General features: G+C 36.9%; 5 protein-coding genes and 1 non-coding gene across 7 annotated transcripts; 5 read left to right on the top strand and 1 right to left on the bottom strand.

Annotated features, from left to right (window-relative positions):
• Positions 1 to 272: 272 nt before the first annotated feature.
• Positions 273 to 713, top strand: LOC103961618. Its single transcript, XR_007261155.1, has 2 exons — positions 273 to 382; positions 504 to 713. It is a non-coding gene; the product is annotated as an uncharacterized LOC103961618 (transcript).
• Positions 714 to 2103: 1390 nt separating this feature from the next.
• Positions 2104 to 2773, top strand: LOC103961626 (basic blue protein-like). Its single transcript, XM_048564094.1, has 2 exons — positions 2104 to 2285; positions 2381 to 2773. The coding sequence occupies exons 1-2, from the start codon at positions 2111 to 2113 to the stop codon at positions 2578 to 2580; spliced, it is 375 nt and encodes a 124-aa protein (XP_048420051.1). The 5' UTR covers positions 2104 to 2110; the 3' UTR covers positions 2581 to 2773.
• A 967-nt stretch (positions 2774 to 3740) lies between these two features.
• Positions 3741 to 5738, top strand: LOC103961633 (probable serine/threonine-protein kinase PBL26). The gene is made up of 4 exons (XM_009374209.3): positions 3741 to 3972; positions 4190 to 4594; positions 4709 to 5100; positions 5355 to 5738. Exons 1-4 carry the CDS (start codon positions 3825 to 3827, stop codon positions 5736 to 5738), a joined length of 1329 nt encoding a protein of 442 aa, XP_009372484.2. The 5' UTR covers positions 3741 to 3824.
• Positions 5739 to 7551: 1813 nt separating this feature from the next.
• On the top strand, positions 7552 to 8753 carry LOC103961642 (probable serine/threonine-protein kinase PBL26). Its single transcript, XM_018650946.2, has 3 exons — positions 7552 to 7612; positions 7727 to 8118; positions 8370 to 8753. Exons 1-3 carry the CDS (start codon positions 7579 to 7581, stop codon positions 8751 to 8753), a joined length of 810 nt encoding a protein of 269 aa, XP_018506462.2. The 5' UTR covers positions 7552 to 7578.
• Positions 8754 to 11111: 2358 nt separating this feature from the next.
• LOC103960750 (thiamine-repressible mitochondrial transport protein THI74) lies at positions 11112 to 13594 on the top strand. The gene is made up of 4 exons (XM_009373233.3): positions 11112 to 11275; positions 11569 to 12251; positions 12352 to 12775; positions 13132 to 13594. The coding sequence occupies exons 2-4, from the start codon at positions 11715 to 11717 to the stop codon at positions 13425 to 13427; spliced, it is 1257 nt and encodes a 418-aa protein (XP_009371508.2). The 5' UTR covers positions 11112 to 11275; positions 11569 to 11714; the 3' UTR covers positions 13428 to 13594.
• A 97-nt stretch (positions 13595 to 13691) lies between these two features.
• Positions 13692 to 16113, bottom strand: LOC103960775 (desumoylating isopeptidase 1). Of its 2 annotated transcripts, none has more exons than XM_048567176.1 (5): positions 15970 to 16113; positions 15240 to 15328; positions 15043 to 15140; positions 14596 to 14912; positions 13692 to 14354 (listed from the first exon to the last, which is right to left on the bottom strand). In XM_048567176.1, the coding sequence occupies exons 2-5, from the start codon at positions 15246 to 15248 to the stop codon at positions 13963 to 13965; spliced, it is 816 nt and encodes a 271-aa protein (XP_048423133.1). In that variant the 5' UTR covers positions 15249 to 15328; positions 15970 to 16113; the 3' UTR covers positions 13692 to 13962. The 2 variants fall into 2 exon arrangements, with proteins under 2 accessions (XP_048423133.1, XP_048423141.1); XM_048567184.1 differs by lacking the exon at positions 15970 to 16113 and adding an exon at positions 15771 to 15925.
• Positions 16114 to 17356: the final 1243 nt, after the last annotated feature.

Here is a 17356-nt window from a genome sequence, read left to right as displayed (position 1 = left end):
TGTCTTGTGAAAGGACCTACACATACAAAATCCATAACTATGTACACATTCATTGGCCTGTTGACGGTTCTCAACATTGTTTCTTACAATTATTATGTAATCATTAGTTTTTGTGAAGGAAAATTAATTAAAAGGGTTTAAATACTTTGAATTTTAACAATAAGGATAAAATAAAAGGTAAAGTGAATAGTACCAAGATTGATTTTTGAGTGTAAAAATATGGTTTTTCGTTAAAGTGAACAGTACCATGAGCTTTTCATTAAATTTTCCCTTTTTTAATGTGTTTAGATGGAAAACAGGGCATGCTGCATTTTGTTTAAAGGTTTTAAAAGTCTAGTGGTTTACCATGAGAAGGACATGGATATCAGAGTTCTTAATAAAGGTATGCATGTATTCCTGCATGACGTTGTTAAAAGTTTGTTTTGGGAGAATATGTTTCTTCCTGTGATAACTGTTAATATCTCTATATTATCATGCAATTATTTTTTTGCTTAAAATTCCAGTTGCACTTCGAAATAAGCCAGGGTACTTCCTGCTTTCAACATCCTATTTCTTTTCGACTTTTGTAGCAAGGGAGGGGAGGGGGTTACAAAACTTGCACGAAGTAATCTTTCATTTGATGAATCACCAAGACTTCATTCTTTATTGTTGATTCTAGCAAATGTAAGTTGTAAATCCTTTATGAATATATAAAAGTCATCATGAAATTCAAAGGTGGTTTCTATGCGCTCTTCTTTATTCCCATAGACCAATTTCAGTGGCACTGCATGGTTATTATCTCCCAAGTCTACGGTGCGAGCTGTTGTCACGATGTCATTGCTATTGCTTCTACCCGCCATAAACAAGACGTATAGCATACCAGAAGAAAACAATATATCAACAAGATCCTTTTCATGCCCCAAATCCTGAACGACAATCCATGTCGCGTCTCCAGGTCTACACAAACCCAATACCGTACTACAAACATTAGAAACCAGAAGTACGGTTGCGACCGCACAAGATTTAGAATTCATACCTGAGGTAGATGACAAGCCCCTTGAACTTGGTTCCAACGGCTTAATGCTTTCATGTGAGAACAAGGCTTTTCTCTCAATGCCAGTTTTCCAAGTCACGCTCACAATTGAAGAACACTAATTTAACATTATAATTACTTAATTTTGGGGTTACAGGATCCAAAATTTACATATTGGCATAGGATTCGATTCAATAGTGTCCATATCTTAAGACATGAAGTTAAAAGGAAGAAAAGGATCCTTTGTCAAATTGGTGACCATGGATAAGATAGTGCTGGTTGCAATTTTTCAGTCAAAAAACATTTGTACTAATAAAATTTTAATTTCTTTCTGAAAAAGATATAAAAGATTGAATAGTAATTTTTCTTACTTCTTAAGTTTCAAGTCCTTTGCAAATTTGCAATACTGGTTCAAGTACTTGGTGAAACTTAAAGGTCCTTTTCAAATTCATTAGGGGTCTAATTCTTTATCCTCAATAAAAATATAAGAATTATTAGGGGCAATTCAAATGTAAAATACAAGTTCATAAGAAATTCAGGAGATACTCTTATGCAAATTTTGCTTTAGACGACCGAGGAGCGCTTTCAAACGATCAAAAACACTCTGCTGGAGTACATATAAAAAGACCCTTTAATGTTTTTCCCCGAAGCTGTTCAACTTTAATTACAATTTGTTATGTTTAACAAAAACTTATGAGCATACCAGCTTCCCATCCAACCACCACCAAACGAGCCCGGAATATATTTATTTTGGGTTCCTATCGATTCTTTATTGGCTTCATACAAGACCCGTGAAGGAATGATTAATTGCTAATTATAAAGGGAACTATATACATAAGCATCATGGTTTCAAAATCCACTGCTTATTTTTTCTTATTCACTTTTCGATGGATCCAAAAAGGTCCAACGTATATTTTCAAGTACTTCTTTTTATTTTATGGAAAAGTGAATAAACAAAAAATAAGCGCCATTTTTATTGAATTAATGTTTTAAAGTTTGGTAAACTTCCGATATGCGACATTCTTTGCATTCCCTCAATCTTTTTATTATATAAGAAAACCTTATGTGTGATAATTTTATCATATCATCACATCAAGAATGTCTCACCAGGGAAGATGCAGTGTAACTCAAGCCAATGTTCATCTCCTCTTTCTCTTCCTCACCATTGTGTCTGCTCAAAAAACCACCTTCACAGTTGGTGACAAATCTGGGTGGACTTTCAACGTCGAAAACTGGACAGATGGAAAGAAGTTCAAAGCCGGCGATGAACTTGGTAATACTAGCTAGAACATTCATTATACAATTTTCTCTTTAGCGATACGTGGTGTTTTCATTCGTTTTACACGTGGGAAACTTATTTTTGTGCAGTTTTCAACTATGATCCATCCCTCCACAATGTGGCAGTTGTTGATGCCAATGAATATAGTAGTTGTAGTGCTTCTTCAAGCTCTAGGACATTCACCACTGGCAAAGATCCCGTCAAATTATCGAAGGGACTCAACTACTTTATCTGCACCGTCCCTGGCCACTGCGATGCTGATGTGAAGATTTCGGTTAATGCTTCCTAAATAGTTGGGAAAAATTGAAGGGGAGGGTGGGTTGTCGAGTGGTATCTCTATGTAATGTATGTAATTAATAATGTGGCTTGAATATTTATCTTTATGTGAAAAGGTTGGATTGCATGAATAAATGAATGTGCTGATTTTGATTATGTAGTTTTAACAAAGTTCTATTTTGGTCCATGTACTCTCAATTGTTACATAGTTTACTAATCGTCACAATATCAGAACAATTACGTCACTTTTTCAACAAAATTTTCACGTTAATGGCATGTTTGTAATGTTTTTATGCTTCAAAAAAGTCTAATTTACCTTCACATACATATCACAAGTGAGCTACAACTAGTAAATAACAATGGTTAAATCGATTACAACGTTAAAATAAGACCGAAGCTGAACTTTGCTCAAACAACAGCACTAAAATCATGATTTGGCCTATTTCTATTTTCATCTTTTATATTTAACTGAGCTAGAAAAATCCAATAATGCTAAACAACACCATAACCACCACAGCTTTTTTTTTTTTTTTTTAAGTTGAGCGATATTGTTGTTAAGTTAGAATTAGTTTGCCACTGGAGGGTTCGAACCCCCACTATCATGCAAGGGCGTCATTCCTTTACACCACTGTGGTAGAGGGCCACCTGCACCACAGATAATAATTAAGCTTTCTTTTTTTGGGAATTAATAATTAATTAAGCAGATTTGGGTCCGACGTTTTTCTGTTTATAATTCAGACACTTTGACAGCCTCACTTTTCTTCTTCTTTTCCATGCTCTGCGGAAACACCAAAAGATATGTAATTAACCTATTTTTGGTTTCTTGCTGACCTACACTTTCACCATTTTTTCCGGGAAATCGTAACGGCGGTTTTTCTTTTGCATGCCTGGAAGTTTGTTGATTCTGTTAGTTTCTTGATGGTTTCAGTTTTCTGGTAGTTGCTCTAGAGATTCAAACATGGTTGTACTCAAAATCTTTTTTTTTCGGTTTCATGGTTATAACCCCCTCTTCCCTTTCCATGCATTCCAATTAGATTCATGACACACTTCTTTTGAGCCTACCCAGCATTCCGTATCCTCACCGAGTTGTGAGAATTTCTTTCGTTTTTCGGGAGATCTTCATGATCAACTTTTTATCTGCAGTTGATCATATCGAAAAGTTTGGGCCTGAATGCAACATTGCATGGATCATAAACTGAGATTTTTTAATTTGCAAGGACTTTTTATAAGATTTCAAGCGATTATATTGCGCGTAAGATGAGTTGCTTTTCTTGCTTTTCATCCCATGAAAAGAAATCATCTAACACAAGATCAAATAGTGGGAGGAGAGCACAATTGCCTACCACTGTTTCTCAGAAGGAACACAATGTTCCACCAGCACAACAGCCTCGGCCACCCCCAGCTGGTAGGTCGGATTTTTTGTGCCTTTCTGACGAATAAAAATTGTGGTAACGTGTGATTTTTTCGTGTGACGAAATGATTTGCCAATGCAGCCTTCCCAGCATCGTTGAAAATTAGATTTTTGCCTTCTGTGTTTTGCATCACAAATCTTGCTCTTCCGATTTTTTACACTTTCGTATGGCAAATTATTAGCTTTCTAATTATTGGTTATGCATAAGCAGAAGTTCCTAAACCAAAACCTACACCACCAGCTGAGAATCCAGTAGCCAATGCCCATAATGTCAATAAAGAACCCGTAAACCACAACAACATTGCTGCGCAAACTTTCACATTCCGGGAATTGGCGACAGCGACCAAGAACTTCAGGCAAGAATGCCTCATTGGAGAGGGCGGATTTGGAAGAGTTTACAAGGGAAAACTTGACAAAACAGAACAGGTTGTGGCTGTGAAGCAACTTGACAGGAATGGCTTGCAAGGAAACCGAGAGTTTCTTGTCGAGGTGTTGATGTTGAGCCTCTTACACCACGAAAATTTAGTAAATCTTATCGGATATTGTGCAGACGGTGATCAGAGACTTCTTGTCTACGAGTACATGCCCTTGGGATCTGTGGAAGACCATTTACTAGGTACTATTTTGATGTGTTTGTAAACTGATTTTTCCCTCCATCTTGCAGCTACTTCCATTTGTATCCGCAAAGGGCTTAAACCCGGTTTCTCATGCTTCGTATCTTAATTTTCAGATCTTCCGGAAGGCCAGAAGCCACTAGATTGGTTCAAAAGAATGAGAATAGCTCTGGGAGCTGCCAAGGGACTAGAATACTTGCATGACGAGGCAAATCCACCTGTTATCTACCGCGATTTAAAATCTTCCAACATTTTACTCGACAATGATTTCAATGCAAAACTCTCCGATTTTGGTTTAGCTAAGCTTGGACCTACTGGAGACAAGACTCATGTATCTTCAAGAGTAATGGGAACATATGGTTATTGTGCCCCAGAGTATCAAAGAACAGGACAGCTCACGGTCAAGTCCGATGTCTACAGTTTCGGAGTTGTGTTGTTGGAATTGATCACTGGAAGAAGAGCAATTGACACCACACTATCAACCAGGGAGCAAAATCTAGTTGCTTGGGTAAATATCCCTGCATAATTTTCTTCTTAATTCTTATTCATGTGCTTTGCGTTGAAGAATCGCCGGATACTTGACAAAATAATACACGGTACATAAATGATTTCACTAGTATAACACCGAGGCTCACACCTGCTAGATTATGCAGGTGGTTAAGTTATGAACAATATCATGTTCGACTAATTAGTAGTAGGCTGCTAGTCCGTCTCTGTGAAATCTTTTGACACTTTTTATCATAATTTTTTTATCTATAACAGGCACAACCAGTATTCAAGGATCCTAATAGGTATCCAGAACTAGCTGATCCACTTCTTCAAGGAAACTTTCCTGTGAGAGCACTAAATCAAGCCATGGCAGTTGCAGCAATGTGCCTCCACGAGGAAGCACCTGTTCGTCCCTTGATAAGTGATGTGGTCAGTGCTCTTAGTGTCCTCGGGACAGGTCCGGACACAGCTACCTCGCCTGTAAGCAGCCTTCCCTCTCCATCACCGGATCAAACAATGGTCATAAACGAGGATTCTCAGCTCGAAGACAGTGTAACTGAACGCCAACGCGCTGTGGCAGAAGCCATGGAATGGGGTTCGAGCTCAAGGCACAATGGAGTGGTAGCATCACGGTGTGGAAGTACTTCTTCCTTGTAAAACTACAAGTTGCATAGTACAATGTTGTTTCCACAGGAGCATTTAATTTCTGTTGTAAAACATGTCTTTATGATTCGTTTGCTCATGAATTACTCAAAATTTGTATGAGCAATGTCAGATTGTAACAATGTATCGGGTTGTAAACGCGATAAAAATCAAACAGATTGAATGAGAAGTCAATTATATCGAGTTTTCTTTTATCAATTTATGATCTTCATTTGTCATTGCTTCCAGGATCTATTAATGACTTATCATCAGTTGTTTAGTTAATCAAATTAGAGATCTTTTGATATAGGCACCTCAGTTTTGAATTTTCTAAATCAAACATTCATGTCTTTTAGTGATTTGATTAAACTTTTTTTTGTCATAGTTTTGGTGCTATATGCACATTATATTGTATCAAATTTCCTATAATCTAGCATTTTGATTACACTTTCCTCCGTTAGAGATAATTGTAAAAAAAAAAAAAAAAAAAAAAAAAAAGTGGGTTAGATTCAATTTATTTTCACAATAATGCTACAATTTAGCAATAATTATCTACGATTTAAGATATTTTCTTTTCAAAATAGTTTAAAATATTTTTAAATCCCCAAAATCAAACGTACCGAAATAAGTTTTTCTTTTAGTACGTTAAGAGAAAATAGGATTGAGAATAATATAAACGTACCAATACACAATGTGTACAAAATAAAACGTACCAAAATAAAAATAATGTATCAATATTAACAATATGTGTCAAATCAAACGTACCAAAATTGCAAATAAACGTACCAATTAATGATTTTTGTAAATTCTACCCGCAGATAATATATACGTAATGTATTGTACCTAATAATAATTCGTCAACAACCATACTTAAAAAAACAGCAAAAAATATATATATAATTTCACAAAAAAATTGAAAAAAATTACACAGAGTTTTTATGTTGATCACCAGCTATTTGAAAAAGAAAAAACCATTTGGAAAAAGAAATAATATTAAATGTTTGCACAACCAAAAAAAAAAAAACCCTGTGATCGAAAAAACATATTTGAAAGAGATAAAATATAGTTTAATTACTAATATCTCCACTAAATAAGAAAAAAATGCATCATGCAGAATAATTAATTAGCGTTATATGTGGTAATTCTATCGTTACTTGAGTTTGTAAGTGGCCCAAGAAGTAGAACTAAAAGAGACGCTAACTGTTAATAAAAGGGCATTGCACGTAATATTTATATGATTTATTGTTTGTTTAGTATATGTCTAATATGTAATGAATCTACGAATCATATTTCATAGGTTTGAGTGCAAAAGTTCATAACTTTCTTATGAAAGAAACAGTGCGCACAAGGGCGCAACTTGTTTTCTAGTTCAATGTCAATGATTTTTGCCGAATTTTGTCAGTGAAACATTTATTGAGCACTTTATGAGCTTGTAGACTATTGCCGAGCCATGCCGTCGAACCATGTTGTCAATCCTGGTCGACATCTCTCGAGACAAGTCGAGCTCTCTTAACATCGATCAAGCCATGACAACATCTGATGAGCATATATTTCATCAAACACTTAACATTCACTGCTAGGTCACATACCAGATTGCCATACAACCTTTGGAGGGGGTATTCCAAGACATTTTCTTTCTTCCATAGGGTCCAGGAAGGAACCAACTAGCTCCCTACTGGATAGTTTTATTTTTTTTAATTAAAAATCTTGTAGTGTTAAAGGAAAACTTAGAGAGTTAGGGTAGGAGAGCAACGACAAGAGAGAGAAAGCTCAGCTGGTTTGTAATCGCTTGTTTTTCTTTTGTGGCTTTAAGCGTTTATTTAACGGTGATCAGAGACTTCTTGTCTACGAGTACATGCCCTTGGGATCTGTGGAAGACCATTTACTAGGTACTATTTTGATGTGTTTATAAACTGATTTTTCCCTCCATCTTGCAGCTACTTCCATTTGTATCCGCAGAGGGCTTAAACCTGGTTTCTCATGTTTTGTATCTTGATTTTCAGATCTTCCGGAAGGCCAGAAGCCACTAGATTGGTTCAAAAGAATGAGAATAGCTCTGGGAGCTGACAAGGGACTAGAATACTTGCATGACGAGGCAAATCCGCCTGTTATCTACCGCGATTTAAAATCTTCCAACATTTTACTCGACGTTGATTTCAATGCAAAACTCTCCGATTTCGGGTTAGCTAAGCTTGGACCTATTAGAGACAAGACTCATGTATCTTCAAGAGTAATGGGAACATATGGTTATTGTGCCCCAGAGTACCAAACAACAGGACAGCTCACGGTCAAGTCCGATGTCTACAGTTTCGGAGTTGTGTTGTTGGAATTGATCACTGGAAGAAGAGCAATTGACACCACACTATCAACCAGGGAGCAAAATCTAGTTGCTTGGGTAAATATCCCTACATATTTTTCTTCTTATTCTTATTCATGTGCTTTGCGTTGAAGAATCGCCGGATACTTGACAAAGTAATACACTGTACATAAATGATTTCACTAGTATAACACCGAGGATCACACCTGCCAGACTATGCAGGTGGTTAAGTTATGAATAATATCATGTTCGTCTAATTAGTAGTAGGCTGCTAGTCCGTCTCTGTGAAATCTTTTGACACTTTTTATCATAATTTTTTTGTCTAACAGGCACAACCAGTATTCAAGGATCCTAATAGGTATCCAGAACTAGCTGATCTACTTCTTCAAGGAAACTTTCCTGTGAGAGCACTAAATCAAGCCATGGCAGTTGCAGCAATGTGCCTCCACGAGGAAGCACCTGTTCGTCCCTTGATAAGCAATGTGGTCAGTGCTCTTAGTGTCCTCGGGACAGTTCCGGACACAGCTACCTCGCCTGTAAGCAGCCTTCCCTCTCCATCACCGGATCAAACAATGGTCATAAACGATGATTCTCAGCTCGAAGACAGTGTAACCGAACGCCAACGCGCTGTGGCAGAAGCCATGGAATGGGGTTCGAGCTCAAGGCACAATGGAGTGGCAGCATCACGGTGTGGAAGTACTTCTTCCTTGTAAAACTACAAGTTGCATAGTACAATGTTGTTTCCACAGAGCATTTTATTTCTGTTGTAAAACATATCTTTATGATTCGTTTGCTCATGAATTTCTCAAAATTAATATGAGCAAAGTCAGATTGTAACAATGTATCGGGTTGTAAACGCGATAAAAATCAAACGGATTGAATGAGAAGGAAATTATATCGAGTGAGAACTTCTTTTTTTTTATCAATTTATGATCTTCATTTGTCATTGCTTCCAGGATCTATTAATGACTTATCATCAGTTGTTTAGTTAATCAAATTATTTACACCACGTAAATAATTAATTAGCGATTATATGTGGTAATTCCATCGTTACTTGAGTTTGTAAGTGGCCCAAGAAGTAAAACTAAAAGAGACGCTAATTGATAATAAAGGGCATTGCACGTAATATTGATACGATTTATTGTTTGTTTAGCATATGTCTAATATGTAATGAATCTACGAACATATCTCATAGGTTTGAGTGTAAAAGTTCATAACTTTCTTATGAAAGAAACAGTGCACACAAGGGCGCAAATTTTTTTCTAGTTCAATGTCAATGATTTTTGCCGAGTTTTGTCAGTGAAACATTTTATTGAGCACTTTATGAGCTTGTAGACTATTGCCGAGCCATGCCGTCGAACCATGTTGTCAATCCTGGTCGACATCTCTCGAGACATGTCGAGCTCTCTTGACATCGGTCAAGCCATGACAACATCTGATGAGCATATATTTCATCAAACACTTAACATTCACTACTAGGTCACATACCAGACTGCCATACGACCTTCGGAGGGGGCATGCCAAGACATTTTCTTTCTTCCATAGGGTCCAGGAAGGAACCAACTAGCTCCTTAGTGGATAGTTCTATTTTTTTAATTAAAGATCTTGTAGTGTTAAATGAAAATTTACAGAGTTAGGGTAGGAGAGCAACGACAAGAGAGAGAAAAAGGAAGCTCAGCTGGTTTGTACTCGCTTATTTTTCTTTTGTGGCTTTAAGTGTTTAATTATACTAATCGCATGACCTTTACTTGCTATACAAGGAATTGGAAATCCTTTCAGAATTCTACTTCTAAATTTACACCATCACACTCCTAGATAATATTAACAACAATATAGCTAATATTATTTGTGCATATTTGGCAATATATTTTTTTCAATGACAGACGAAAAAATAAAGGTAAGTTACACAAAACTACCTTAACCATAGATATCACAATCTTATACCTCATGTTTTAAACATTACAATGTCATACCTCAATTTTTGAATTCGTTGCAATGTTAGATCTCGGTTAAATTTTCTGTTAATTTAGTTGTTAAATGATGACATGACAGGAGTAGAGCCCACAACTCTGCCAACTAGAATAAAAAAACTAATTATTATAAATAAATTATTTAATAATTAAAATTAATTAAATAAAACCTTTCTCTCTCCTTTCTTCACAGATCGCCTCACTCCTCCCCTCAATCCTTCCTCCTTCATCACTCCCTTCTCCTCATACCATTCCATCCCAAACCCAATCTTACTCTGATTCGCAGCCTCCTTCTTCTTTCCCCCGGGAACTCCGATCACCGACGGCAGCCTCGACAAATTGCTCAAGCCCAGCGCCGACCCTTTGTAATTATGGTTTTGCAAGGAAAGAGGTGCTGAAGCTCACGAAATTGGGAGGGAGAAAGTCCATTCCATGCCGCGAAACAAAGCCGTCGACCAAGGTGTTTGGGTTTGTCCGATCTGTGAGTGGTGGCCCGGGAAGGGAGTGAGGTGAGGATGGGGAATTGGCCGGGGAGAATAGGTGGAGGAGATGGGGGAGGGTGGGGATGTGGTATAATTTTATACTTTCTGAGTTTGGGATGGAATAATGGTATGAGGAGGAGGGAGTGAGGGCAGGAGACGACCGGCGACGTGGGGAGAAAGGGGGGAGAGATAGATTTTTATTAATTAATTTTAATTATTAAATAAAAATTAATAAATTATTAATTAAAAATGAATAATTTATTAATTTTTTATTCCAATTGGCAAAAGAGTGGATATAGCTCTTCTGACTTCATTATTTAACAGCTAAATTGATAAAAAATTTAATAGAGATCTGACACTTCAACAAATTTATAAGTTGAGGTATAATATTGAAATGTTTAAAATATGATGTATGAGATTGTAGTTCAACTAATAATTAGGGTAATTTTGTATATTTTACCCAAAAAAAAAATAAAATGTTTGACTTTGTGTCGAGTCTGGATTTGGGCTTGTGCTGAAAAGTAAAAGACATCACAATATTTCCGAAGCTGGGCCTAACTAACGACTAACGAGGCTGACCAGTACCCGCACCAATTTCTTTAGATTGTGTAACGTTGTACGTCTCTTCACGACCGGTGAAAAAAGAGGTCAAAATCCAACTGTATTACAAAGCTTACAACTTTGACAAACAAACAAAAAAAAAAAAAAAAAAAAAAAAAAAAAACAGGTACCTCTCTCCGTCAAAACAACGAACCTCTGAATCCGATGTGAATCTCGTCCCAGGTACATTTTCCATCCCCCTTCAATTCGCTATATATATATATATTTGATTTTTATTTTTTTCAGTTTTTATACTTCTTTTCAAATTATCTTTCTATTTCTGGGTTCAAATCCTCATTGAACTTAAATTTGATTAAATATTTCACATATTGGGATTTTGGGTCTGAGATTAATTCAGTTTATATCGTCATGGTATCGAAAAGATTGCGTCTTGGTGCAGTTTAGTATTATGGGGTTAATTCCACACCTCTTTCCCCCCTTAATTTTGGTAGTTTTTTTTTTTTTGGTGGTTTCAGGTGAGATTTGGGTTTATTAGTGACATGGGAAGTTGTTATAATTCTCTGAAAGCACAGAAAGTTTGCGTTTTCGGGCTTGGGGAATCGGATAGCTGATTTTTAGCAATATTTGGGAGCTGATTTGATTTGGGGTTGACTGGAAAGATATGAAAACTGAAGTTTGGAAGTGGGTTTTAGGTTTGATATACATATTTGCTGTTGCATCCATCTGGATAGCTGCCAGTTTCGTAGTACAGTCGGTGGTAGATGCCGGTGTGTCCCCGTTCCTCATCACATACATATGCAATTCTCTGTTTGTGATCTACATTCCCTTAGTTGAAATCGGGCGGTATTTGGAGGATAATTTTGAGGGGTTTTGGATTCGGAGAAGTAGGAAGAGTAGCCCTTTGCAAAGGTTAGGAGAGTCGGAGCAAATCACTCTCCTTGAGGAGACTGATGGAGTTGTGATAGTGGATGCGGAAGAGGGGGAAGTTAATCTTGGTGTAGAACCGAAAGGTGTATCATACGAGCTTGTTGGGATTTCAGCAACTCAAGACAATGTCACTGAAACGGTAGATAAGCTAGTGGATGGGAAGGGGCGTTGGACACGAACTCGAGTGGCTAAAGTTAGCTTACTGATTTCCCCGTTTTGGTTTTTTGCACAGCTGACTTTCAATTTGTCATTGAAGTATACTACCGTTACAGTAAGGATTTTTAGTGTTGCATGGCACACCCTGCTTCTTAAATTTGTCCATTTGTTTCATCATTTCGATATGATTGATTTGTTGTGTTTGTTGCGTGCAGTCGAATACCATCTTAAGCAGTTCATCCAGCCTTTTCACCTTTTTGGTCTCCCTAGTATTCTTAGGGGAGAAGTTTACTTTGGTTAAGCTTATTAGCGTTCTTCTTTGCATGGGAGGAACGATAATTGTCAGCCTTGGTGACTCACGAACTGCTCTGAGTGCAATTGCTTCAAACCCTCTCCTCGGAGACATACTTGCTCTTGTCTCGGCGGCCTTGTATTCTGTCTATATTACCCTCATTCGCAAGAAATTACCCGATGAAGATGATGAAAAAAGCGGCCGTGCCAGTATGGCTCAGTTTCTAGGATTTTTAGGGCTTTCCAACCTTCTTATATTTCTTCCGGTTGCCCTTATACTTCATTTCTCAAAGCTAGAGCCGTTTTATATGCTTACATGGGAGCAGGTTGGTCTCATCGTTGGTAAAGGTGTGTTCTTAACTTATACTTTATATTCTTTTTAACTTGGAGTTACCTGTGCTGGAGTTTTGCTTTGCTTTTTTCTATTTGTCTAAGCATGCATTCTATAGTAATGCCAAAGACTCCGACCCTAGAATTCTGGATAGGCAGGATTTTATTTCATCAAATTTAGTCTCACTCTAAACCGTATTATTTTTAACAACTAAGATGCGTGCAAATATCTTCCTTATCATTTGATGGATAAATCATAAATGTCGAGGACAAGATATGAACATAGTTGACATGAGGCGTACTGATAAACACAGATGATGTAGAGTTTTATGTAGTGTTTCTCCTGTGCTGAATCATAATTGTGTTGTGTTTAGGCTTGTTGGATAATGTTCTGAGTGACTACTTATGGGCCAAGGCCGTTCTTCTAACAACCACCACGGTAGCAACAGCCGGTCTGACAATCCAGGTTCCATTGGCGGCAATTGTGGACTCGATGACTGGCAATGCACCTCATTTTGCTGATTACCTTGGAGCAGGGGCTGTCATGATCGGATTCGCTGGCATAAACATTCCCTCTGATGCTTTTAACAGACCAAAAGAAGCCATACTAGTGTTAGAGAACGAAAATCTCAGCGAGACCAGTGAACGTCGCAATGCATCGGGCACATGAGGGCCGGTTTCAGCTGCCTCTTCATAGCATGCATTTTACACGTAAAAATGTGTGATATTTGTACTGTTTTCAGAATTTTTGTAAATGCAACTACGATAGCAATATTCTAAGCTACTGTAACTTACACAGATGGAAATCACACATCATAATAACCGTAGTTCTTTGAATTTCTTTCACTCGGATCAATTGACGATTAATGCAAATACAAATTAAGCTCATTTTATAAGATTCAAGTGATTACTCCTATCTAAATGCACTTAACAGTTAACAATGGCCATTCAATAATAAATTACTCCAAATCCAAATGAGTCCCTTTCGAGGACAAAGTATATGTCTACAAGTAAACATTAAGATTTTGAAACGACAAGGCCACAAATGAACGCTATAAGATCAATAATTATTCAATAAAAATTTACCAAAACCGTCTGATCATCCATCGGAGGACGTACTCAACTTCATTCAGGTAACATTGTTGATTACTTGGCTTCCCAAAAATAATTGCCAAACTCAAACAACTCTGAAACAACGCAAACCCTTAACTCTGTGACATCGTGGAACCTGCATGACCATATCTCTGCATCACTTTTCTCGTTGCAAGGGCTGCAGCCTCGCTTGCACGCAGTGTTCCACTGGCCATGATCGCAGCAAACTCAGCAGAGATCTCCTCTTGCACCTTACTACGAGCATCCCCAAGAGGATCTACAACTCCGTTGGGAGGTTTAACAGCACTCCCTGATGCTACCCGCTCCTCCGACTTGGTGAGCTGCTGCACTCCAGATTTCGATTTATCACCAGTCTCTTTGCTCGAAGTACTTGATGATTTCACAATATTAGCTGTTGGTTGCACCATGGAAGGAGGCCGGAATTGTGGAGCTTGAGGAGCAGCACCACTTTTCAACGTTGCTTCCAGATTCTGTATCATGGGCACTGCAAAACAAAGGCAGTGAAAATTCGCATTATTGAGTATTTAACCACATGGTTCTCCCATTAATCGCAATCCTTCTATCAATTTATAGTCATTATCTGAAATCAAATGGCACTAATCACTAATCAAATACAAATTAAGGCGTATTGAAAACAAAGGAAATAAATAGAGAACAACAAGAATTATAAATTAGCTTTCAGAATCAAATAGGGCAGAGTAGTATCCAAAGGATGAATAACTTACTAATAAGAGCTCCCATTGGACTGCCCATAACTTCATTAGGAAGCTGCAAAATATAGTCCGGAATGGTTGCACCCACCAAAAATTGAGCAACCTCATTGCTAAAGTTGTTGCAATTGTGAGTAAGCAAACTATAGGTTTCAGCAGTATACCGGGGACTGATCTCCTGCAAATACATCTCAAAGACATCCTTGGGTACATGTGTCACACCCAAATCTACCACTTTAATCGGTGTCCCATATGGCGTTGACCCAGCAGGAGCATGTTGTATGCCTCCCCCAAAATAGTACTCATTACCATAAACCACCAATCCCGTGTGCCTGAAATTGAAAATTCACATGGAAAGTTTAATTACCTTTACACATGCCTTGCTAAGAAGAAAATACAGAAATAACAATATGTCTTCATATCGAAGTTCTCATCGTATTCCAATGAACAAAAAACACTTACCATATGCCCTCGATGGCTTTCCCCAAGAAAGCCATGGACATTTGCCTGGCTAATCCTTGGCTCAGGTCATATACATTTAGAATAACCTTGTGACCCTCCTGCAACCAAATTAATACATCAATTAAAGAACTGCATTGCAAAGCAAGAAAAGAAGTCAACGCAATGAAACGCCAAAATACAACAAATATAACACACACCTCTGCCATCTCTGCGGTCCAAAATCAAAATGCTGAGAACACGAAAATGCGGGGTATTGAGCTAATGAAGATCGCGTATTCCAATCACACTGATAAAGATAACAATTAAAGAAACATCGTAAGGGCCAAAATTCAGGGAAAAAAAATAACAAATTCAGTTATAAGCAGCTAAAGCTGGACACTATGATTGCCAGAATCGACATCTAAACGCCCGAATTCTAAAGTTTGCAAATTGCTAATACAAGTTAGAAAAATAGTACTTCTGGTTTGCTCCTGTGCTTCAACCACCACCACCAAAAAACTTCAAAATACAAAAAAAATCACCAAATTGTATACGCAAAACAGTTTTATTTGTTTAACATCATCGACATATTTTCCCAATTGCAAAACAAAACCAGTAATTGGAGCTACATTGTTCAAATCTACACTAATTATCATACAAATCACCGAAATCAATGAACAAAATCCTGAATTACCTTAAAAAAACACCTTTTAAATATTCAAATCTAGCAATTACATACAGCAATCTACCTTAAGCATTGGATCCCACAGATCAAACCAAAATTCCACACAAAATTACAAAATTTAAAGTGTAAACTTTTCTACAAATCCTCAACAAAATTGAAAAATATATAAAGCGCATTACGGAAAGCAAATTCGATTAAACAACTGAAAGGCTGATGGATGACGACTAGGGATTCAATTGCGATTTTGTAACGAGAGAACGTACCTGAGCGCGAAGAAGCCGCGAAGAGAAGTTCTTACTTTTCTGCGGTTTGCGTGAGCCCGTTCGGATCCGTCGCTTTAAATACTTCCAACGAATTGGGACGACAATTTGGATTCCGGTCACTTCCATGACCTTCTAGAACTTACTAACCAGTTATGTTGGGACACGTGGATTGTCATTCAAAGCCCACGCGCTCTCTGGAAAATATTATTTTACTTTTCTTCTTCTTGTGTTTGGCGCGACCTCCTGTTAAACTCTTCCCGCTGATCTATCCTTTGTGTTAAAAGGTGAAAATAAATTAGGCTTTTTTTTTTTTTAAGGAAATTTAATTTAGGTAATAAATTTTCATATATTTGGAACACAAATTAATATTTTATGCGTCACAATACACATGAAGAGAAGATACATTTTTTAGCATTCTTCTATTTATATTATAGCACGTGGTATACTGACTTATATCATAAATAGACAGAAAAATTACTCACCAAATACAAAAAAGAATGCTCTTAAATAACTAAGCTTCAAGCTCATTACATTGTCGTTTTTCTTTTGAATATTTAGCAATAAGCCTTCAATTTTAGCCCAAAAATTATCTAAGGTCCCATTTTGGGGTCTTACATTTGTTTTTACAAATTTCACCTAATTCTTTTATTTGGAACTATGTCATGTTTTGTTATGTACTGGTAGGTATCAAGTTTGTTATCAAGGTATGAATGCAATGCGCACTTGTTCAAAGGCCAAATATAACTAAATGCTTGTATAAATATTTGGATAAGAATGTTCTCCGCAATAGCTACATACAACTGTCTGTTTACATCTCACATTACGCACGTTAGGCAATCGAAACATAATAAAGTTCACCACTTAGCTACTCTCTTTAAATATCAAATGGTATGCGAGATAATTATTTTTAAATATCTAAAGTTATTCAGATTACGAATAAAAGAAATCACAACCTAATAAAACTCATCACCCTACTATAATTCAACATAAAATCGACTAAACACTTTCTCTCAACTTATGTTGTTATAGAGCCTTGTTCATCAAATTGACATTCAACCACCACTAATCACATTGTTAACCAAATTAAAGTGAGATTATATTTTTAATTTTTGAGATCAAAGTGAGATCTATTATATGTTCAAAAAACAGATTAATAGATGTGTGTGGCACAAGATAGTTTCATGTCTTTAAGGAAGAAAACTGTTATTAGCACTTTAAAAATCTCATTCTATATTCTTTTTAGTATTTTTTTTCTTCTACTTATAGAAAGTTTAGAGTGTAAAATGAAATTTTTAGAATATTAATAACGATTATCTTAAAAAATAAAAATTGTTAACACCTATTATCACCCGGTGGATCCCACAACAGAGCAAAACCCAAAAGCCCG

The sequence above is a fragment of a genome, unplaced genomic scaffold (genome assembly GCF_019419815.1).
Source record: "Pyrus x bretschneideri cultivar Hongxiangsu unplaced genomic scaffold, Pyrus_bretschneideri_v1 Contig10, whole genome shotgun sequence".
In the NCBI taxonomy this organism is placed as follows: Eukaryota; Viridiplantae; Streptophyta; class Magnoliopsida; order Rosales; family Rosaceae; genus Pyrus; species Pyrus x bretschneideri.
Note: the sequence above shows the minus strand (reverse complement) of the source record. Positions and strands in the feature narration are given on the sequence as shown.

Bases quoted from the DNA above. Each gene is read 5' to 3' on its own strand.
- LOC103960750 (XM_009373233.3), top strand. From the start codon at position 11,715: ATGAAAACTGAAGTTTGGAAGTGGGTTTTAGGTTTGATATACATATTT. The intron at 12,252-12,351 runs GTAAGGATTTTT...TGTTGCGTGCAG, and splicing joins TGAAGTATACTACCGTTACA to TCGAATACCATCTTAAGCAG. The intron at 12,776-13,131 runs GTGTGTTCTTAA...TGTTGTGTTTAG, and splicing joins TGGTCTCATCGTTGGTAAAG to GCTTGTTGGATAATGTTCTG.
- LOC103961633 (XM_009374209.3), top strand. From the start codon at position 3,825: ATGAGTTGCTTTTCTTGCTTTTCATCCCATGAAAAGAAATCATCTAAC. The intron at 3,973-4,189 runs GTAGGTCGGATT...ATGCATAAGCAG, and splicing joins GCCTCGGCCACCCCCAGCTG to AAGTTCCTAAACCAAAACCT. The intron at 4,595-4,708 runs GTACTATTTTGA...CTTAATTTTCAG, and splicing joins TGTGGAAGACCATTTACTAG to ATCTTCCGGAAGGCCAGAAG.
- LOC103961626 (XM_048564094.1), top strand. From the start codon at position 2,111: ATGTCTCACCAGGGAAGATGCAGTGTAACTCAAGCCAATGTTCATCTC. The intron at 2,286-2,380 runs GTAATACTAGCT...ATTTTTGTGCAG, and splicing joins CAAAGCCGGCGATGAACTTG to TTTTCAACTATGATCCATCC.
- LOC103960775 (XM_048567176.1), bottom strand. The intron at 14,913-15,042 runs GTAAGTGTTTTT...TTTCAATTTCAG, and splicing joins AAAGCCATCGAGGGCATATG to GCACACGGGATTGGTGGTTT. The intron at 14,355-14,595 runs GTAAGTTATTCA...TTTGTTTTGCAG, and splicing joins TCCAATGGGAGCTCTTATTA to TGCCCATGATACAGAATCTG.
- LOC103961642 (XM_018650946.2), top strand. From the start codon at position 7,579: ATGCCCTTGGGATCTGTGGAAGACCATTTACTAG. The intron at 7,613-7,726 runs GTACTATTTTGA...CTTGATTTTCAG, and splicing joins TGTGGAAGACCATTTACTAG to ATCTTCCGGAAGGCCAGAAG. The intron at 8,119-8,369 runs GTAAATATCCCT...TTTGTCTAACAG, and splicing joins AGCAAAATCTAGTTGCTTGG to GCACAACCAGTATTCAAGGA.